Source organism: Elephantulus edwardii, unplaced genomic scaffold (assembly GCF_000299155.1).
Source record: "Elephantulus edwardii isolate Elephantulus edwardi_28Jun2011 unplaced genomic scaffold, EleEdw1.0 scaffold00132, whole genome shotgun sequence".
NCBI classification, from domain to species: domain Eukaryota; kingdom Metazoa; phylum Chordata; class Mammalia; order Macroscelidea; family Macroscelididae; genus Elephantulus; species Elephantulus edwardii.
In genome coordinates, this window is record NW_006399882.1 from 8,420,723 (window position 1) to 8,427,410 (window position 6,688).

General features: G+C 50.3%; 1 protein-coding gene across 1 annotated transcript; it reads left to right on the forward strand.

Annotated features, from left to right (window-relative positions):
• Nucleotides 1-1,218: 1,218 nt before the first annotated feature.
• Nucleotides 1,219-4,808, forward strand: GFER (growth factor, augmenter of liver regeneration). Its single transcript, XM_006893846.1, has 3 exons — nt 1,219-1,467; nt 1,749-1,945; nt 4,646-4,808. The coding sequence occupies exons 1-3, from the start codon at nt 1,219-1,221 to the stop codon at nt 4,806-4,808; spliced, it is 609 nt and encodes a 202-aa protein (XP_006893908.1).
• Nucleotides 4,809-6,688: the final 1,880 nt, after the last annotated feature.

Sequence of the window (6,688 nt, forward strand, 5' to 3'; positions counted from 1 at the left end):
TGGACATGTTGTAAGGAGAGACAGGTCTTTAGAGAGGGACATCATGCTGGGTAGAGTAGAGGGACAGCGCAGGAGGGGAAGGCCCTCTATGAGATGGATTGATTCAGTGACTGGGGTAATCGGGATGGGTGTGTCAGAGGCAATGAGATTGGCACAGGACAGAGCACGGTTTAGGGCTGTTGTACATGGGGTCGCTATGAGTCGCAAACGACTCGATGGCACATAACAACAACAACAATCTCAATACCTATAGCTCCAGGCCATAATTGCCCCCTCTGCTGCGAATCCCTCACCTTGAGACATGTGCTGTACACACTCCCACTGCACCATTTATAAGTGCAAATTTATTTTGTGTCCTTGTATTTATTGTTTTGTTCTTGACCATTAGCGTCAGTGGTTCAGCAACCTGGAACTTGGAGGCTGACACCAGTATTTGCGCAATGAAAGAAAGACCATATGAAAGCTTAAGTATCCTTGACTCTGTAAGCTTAGAGAAGGCTCTGTCCTCTGAGTCCCATTTTTGTGTGTCGTTGAGTCGGAACCGACTCGTAGCTGACCCTCCACGGGAGAAGGGTCCTTCTCCTGTGGGACAGCTGGTAGATCCAAACTGCGTGCCTCTGGGGCGCAGCTAGGTCACCAGAGCTCCTTGCAGGCAAAGCTAAGATGCACGGATCCGCCCTGTGTTGCCAGGTGCCCGTTGCCATGGTGCCGGGGCAGAACCTTAGAACCAGGGTAAGGGCGCCCGCGGGCGCCGCCGTCTTTGCGGTAACGACCCTACTTGGCGTGACCAGGCGCCCGTTGCTGGTTGTCCCGCCAGCGGAGGAAGCTCAGCGAGCACTCGGGACAGGCCTAGTGCAGCGATGGAGGTGTTGCGGGTCCCCATTCAGACTTCGCAGCCTAACTCGAAGCCGCGCTTCGAGGACAGGACTCTGTTCTCCTGGAGGAAGCGAAAGTGTCTTCCCACGGGACGAAAGCCAGGCCGGGGCACGAGCTACGTTCTTAGAAGTGCGGGTATAGGCCTAACCAACATCTCCACCCCCACCGCGGGCTGCGGAATGGCCACCTCCTCCTAACCACGCCCCTGCACCGAGCCTGCGCCCTCGGCGTCCTTTCCAGGTTCGTGCGCTCGCGAGTTGACAACGACGCGCGTTCGTGCGGAGGTCGACCTGGAAGCCCCTCTGGAGGCCGAGCTGGCCCAGCAGCCCTTGCGCGGACAAGATGGCGGCCTCCAGTGACCGCGGACGCGCCGGGGGTGGCGGCCTTTTCTCCTTCCTGCCTGGCGGCGGTCGCTCCGAAATGCTGGACGACCTGGCGACGGACGCGCGGGGCCGAGGCGCGAGGCGCAAGGATGCCACTGTCTCCGCTCCAGCGCCCGCCCCCGAGCCTCAGGTCGCTGATGACGCCGCCCGCAGACGACAGTGCCGGGCCTGCGTGGATTTCAAGACGTGGATGCGGACTCAGCAAAAGGTGCACAGCCTCCCTGCTGAGCCTCCTCACCTTCTCAGGTGCCCCTGGAAGACCTCCTACTCCCCAAAAAAAGGCCCCAAAATGAGCAGGTTGAGGCTCCGTCTTGTCTCTTTCCTGTCCCTAAACTTTGACCCCTTCGATCTTGTCCTTGCCATTCCCCGCCGCGTGGGCGGATCAGCTGCCAGACTTGGGTCCTCCTCCTTGTGGGGCGAGAAAACTGGGGCTTTGCGGGATCCTCGTTGAGGAGCCTGGACTGAGCCTCGGTCGGGTTCTGTCCGCAGCGCGAGAGTAAGTTTAGGGAGGATTGTCCTGAAGATCGGGAGGAACTGGGCCGCCACAGCTGGGCTGTCCTCCATACGCTGGCCGCATACTACCCCGACGTGCCTACCACGGAACAGCAGCGGGACATGGCCCAGTTCATACACTTATTTTCCAAGTTTTACCCGTGCGATGAATGTGCAGAAGACCTAAAGAAGAGGTGAGTGGGCGCCCGCACAAGTGGCCTTGCGCCAAGGGCAGAGTTCAAGCTGATGCCACAGAAGGGGACCTAGGAGTGGGGTGCTACCCGGTAGCGGGATTGGATTCAGGGGTCATTTCCGTTCTCCTCAAAAGCCAAGTCACCCAGGTCTCCCAGTTGTGCCACTGCCCCAGTGGCGACCCGTGTGCACTTCCCTGCAACTTATGTGGCCTGGATTCAGTTAAAAGGTCCCACTCCTCCCACTCTTGCCTGAGGCCACCTCTTGGTTACCAGCCTGTAAACCTGCCCAGCTAGGGAAAGGTCAGCCTGAGCCCTGGGTAGAGTTTGGTAATGGTCTGTTTTGTTTTTCCCTTTCCTTATTTTACTGGCTTGAAAAACATATAGGTGAAATTTGCTAGTTTGATCCTTTTTTTCCTTTCATTTTTTAAATTTTAATAATTTTAATGAACATCTACAGAGATTTTGGATTTCCATTCATTCACTGCTGCACTTCTCTCCCCGCCTAGCCCTCCCCCGCCCCCCAGTTCGCTCCTCTCTTTGAAAAGTAAAGAAACATTCCCTCCCTGGTACACAATCCCCCTGCACCCCTCGCACCGCCCCAAGTACATTCCACTATGCACCCTTAATTGTGGACTCTTGTGATTAGTTTGACCCTTTTATCTTAACTTTTTATAGTGCTTTGAGTGAAATTTTATTTTTTGTTGATATTTTAACTAAAGTTTACAGAAAACTTGGATTTCCATTCATTCATTGTTGCACATTCCCCCACCCCCCACCCCCAGTTCACTTTTCTCTTTAAAGAGATTCTTTCAGGAAGCTCTGGTGGCCTAGTAGCAAGAAGCTGTGCTGCAATTCTGAAGGCACTTGGTTCAAATCCACCAGATGCTCCACTGGAGAAAGAGGGGCAGTCTCCTCCTGTGCAGGTCAGATCCTGTTCAACGTATATCAGAAGGAGGAAAGGAAAGATCCTTTCACTGTTGCACAATTTCCTCCCTACCCTATAGGCAAATTATACCTAATCATAAAATTCCTTTGAAACAGTTCTTTTATAACAGTGGCATTATGCAGTATTTGTGTTTTTGTGACTTGAGATTTGAGTGAAAACTGAAAATGTGCAGAGCAGATTGGCTTTTCATTCACTCATGCAGATTTGGTCTCAGGGCCTTAATCACAGGCTTCACACTCTTTCCGTTTCCTCTTCTTGCTTTTCCTTAGTACATCCCTGGCCTTTTTCATATTACAGGCCTGTCTTTTTTTTTTTAAAGTTGACCCACAGAGGTGAGTTTAGCATCTGCTTTGAAAGCTTACTGGGGGGCCTTGGCCTCCAGCACTACAGTCTCTATAAGACCAGCAAGCCTAGCCATTTATTTTGAGTTTTGTTTCATATTTTTCTTCCACTCTATCTGAACTATTTTACTTGGCAAATTTATGTGCCCAGCATTGCTATGAATGGGGGTCAGTTCTGACTCTGAGCTATCCTGTCGTTTTGTTTTTATTTTATTTTATTTTATTATTTTTGTGTGAGTGTACCGTCAAATCAGATCTGACTGGTACAGGAGGAGATTGTCCCTCCTTCCTCGGCAGAGCACCTGTCGTTTAAAGTAGAACTCTCCCACAGGGTTTCCAAGGCTGTCGTCTTTAAAGAAAAACTCCCTCATCTGTCTCCAGCCTTGAGGTTCGCAGCCATGCATTTTCACCGCCGGGCCTCCTTATTCATGTGCAGGAAACACACTTGTGTGGAAAAAAATTGTTTTATTTTGCTGCACACATCCTTCAAAGTCATCATATTTTGTATTATGGTAGGTTCTTTTTTCTTTATTATTTTTTTTCTCTTTATTATTTTTTGTGTGCATACTGTCAAATCGGATCTAACTGGTATAGGAGGAGGTTATCCCTCCTTCTCCAGCAGAGCATCTGGTGGATTTGAACCATGCATCTCTGGGATTGCAGTGCAGCTTCTTGCCACTAGGCCCCCAGAGCTCCATATTTTGTATTTTCAGTGTAGAAAAGTTCAGATGAGATAAGCTTTGATGTTATTTCTTTCCATTTTTGTAAGAAAGTCTTAGCAATTTTAGTACTCATTTGAGTGAAAGCTAACAAAGCAGATTTGTATTGCGTTCAGCCACACATCCTAATTTTGTTTTATGACTTTAATTGCAGTCCCCACACTGGTATTAACACCGTCCGTCCTTTTTTTCTCTCTCTCTGGTTTTGTTTGTATTCATCCCTCCATGCTCTCTCTTCTGGATTTAGCTATTGTTGGAATGTATCATTCTTCACGTTGTGCTGCCATCATCATCTGTCTCCCAAGGTCTTCATCCTCTCTTTCCTCCAGCTCATAACCTAGTACTGTTGAGTGGGTTCTGACACAAGGCAGCCCCTCGTTGGGTTTCCAAGGTGCAAGAGGACTGCCCTCTTTGTTGCTAGTAGAGACAAGTGAATGCAGACCACCAGCCTATCATTCAGCAGTCTGACAAGTCACACATGATGTCGTCAGTACTCCTTTCTCCTAGTCTGCTTTGTCTCTGTGTACATGTTCTTTATATTTCCTGTAAGTGGTCTTGTATATTGTTATCCCTGGGTAGGTTTTTGAGTCCTCTCTGTCCTCTGTGAACACTCACAGTTGTGTTCCCTTTAGGAGCTGGCTGAAGGCAGGTGTTGGGCCAGCTGTACCCCATCCTTCCCATCCTCTGCCCTCAGGATATGCCAGAACCAACCTGACACGCGCACCCGGGTCCACTTCAGCCAGTGGCTATGCCACCTGCACAATGAGGTGAACCGGAAGCTGGGCAAGCCTGAATTCGACTGCTCACAGGTGGATGAGCGCTGGCGGGACGGCTGGAAGGACGGGTCCTGTGACTAAAGGCCTTGAGTTGGAACCAGTGGTCATTGCTTTGGATGAAACAGTGATTAAAGTGCTTCAGAGCTGGAGCCTGTCCTGTCTAGTTGGGTGGCCCAGAACATGACCAGGGGCCACCTTCCCAGGTTGAGAGGAGGACTGGAGGTGCCTGTTTCTGAGGAGGCTAACAGGGTTTGGTAAGTGAAGTGAGAATGGCCAGGCTGCCCTCCCCCAGCCCAGTTTCCATCCATCAAGAAACCTGGAGAAAGGTCTGGGCTCCCAATGTCCATCCCACGAGGGCCAGCCCACTCCTTTCTCACCAAATAGTAAAACCGCAATGATCTGGCCCTTGAACTAGGGGAGGAGGCCAGGGAATGGCTCCCCACTCTGCCTAAGCACCGACAGGGACGACAGTTCAGAGAGTGATCTGAGGACCTGCCCACCATACTGACATGAGCCTGCAGTGACTGCTAGCAGGGACCACCTGCTTTAGAGGTCAAGACCAAAATAAAATACTGTGAAGAGGACTGAGGAGCAGACTGTGTGTGTGTGTTTTGTGTGGGACAGGGGCCTGCCCTTGTTAGTGTGGCTCCCAGTGAGCATGGGAGGGTGTGGATCTGGCACAAACAGCTTCATCTTGCATGGGTCCACAATCAACACTCTTGGCACCGGCAGTCAGGAAATCAAAAGACAAGTGACTTTGGAAAATCTGCTGTCAGGGATCTCTCCCAAACGCTAAGGAGCAACAATGTCAGTCTGGAGACTTAAGGTGCACTTGACCCAAGCCTTGATCTTCCCAGTTACTTGCTATGCATCTGAGAGTTGGACAGTAACTAAGGATAACAGAAGAAGAATCAATGCCTTTGAGTTGTGGTGTTGGAGAAGACTACTGAACATACCATACCATGCTGACAAAAGAACAAATAGGTTTGTCCTGGAGAGGGTGAAGCTGGGCTACTCCTTGGGGGCAAGGATTTTGAAACTTGGTCTCAATGACTTTGGGCGTGTTGCCAGAAGGGATTAGTTCTTGGAGGAGGACGACATGCTTGGAAGGGTGGAGGGTCAATGCAGGATAGGAAGATCGTGGATGAGATGCATTGACACTTGACTGTGGCAGTGGGGACAAGTGTGTTGGAGACAGTGAAATTGGCTCATGATACATCTGGTTCAGAGCTATTGTTTATAAGATCACGATGTGTCATGGTTGACTTAACAACAGATAACAGCAACTGGCAAGGGAGGGGGTTTGCTGAGATGGTGGCTGCCCTGGGGTGGGACCTGCAAGACAAGTGGTAAGGAGTTGCACTTTCAACACAAAGGCATGCAGCTTGGATCCACCAGCTTCTCCACAGGAGAAAGATGGAGACTCTCCTCTCATGCAGTGTACTGCCTCTGACAGCCTGCTAGAGGGTCAGCTATGAGTTGGTTCTTACTCGACGATACTACAGCAGCTAGAAAACCAAGACAGGTTTTGGCCCAGAGCAGCTGGAGACTCAGATCTTTTAGCAATTTGCCTGTATCTGCTTAGCGTCCAGTCCAACAACCTCATTCCTTTGGTCAGAGGTCAGGCCGCTTCCCCCCTACAGTGTCCTGGCCACCCGTCCCAAAGCAAGGTTCATCTCTGAGCTGTGGTGTAGAGGGAACTGCAGTGTCTCCTGACTGGGCCCCTGGAAGGAAGGGACAGCCAGTGACCCTGCTCAAGGTTTCTGAAAAGGGTAGGAAGAGTGGAGTTGGGGTGAGAGACTGACCTCAGTGGGTGGTGAAGCTTAAGGACTCCAGTTTTGCAGTGTACAGAAACAGCTTTCCAGCTTTTTTTTTTCTAAAATTATATTTTATTAATTTTCATAAACATTTACAGAGATTTTGGGTTTCCATTCATTCATTGTTGCACTATTCTCTCTACC

Bases quoted from the DNA above. Each gene is read 5' to 3' on its own strand.
- GFER (XM_006893846.1), top strand. From the start codon at position 1,219: ATGGCGGCCTCCAGTGACCGCGGACGCGCCGGGGGTGGCGGCCTTTTC. The intron at 1,468-1,748 runs GTGCACAGCCTC...TTCTGTCCGCAG, and splicing joins GGATGCGGACTCAGCAAAAG to CGCGAGAGTAAGTTTAGGGA. The intron at 1,946-4,645 runs GTGAGTGGGCGC...CTCTGCCCTCAG, and splicing joins GCAGAAGACCTAAAGAAGAG to GATATGCCAGAACCAACCTG.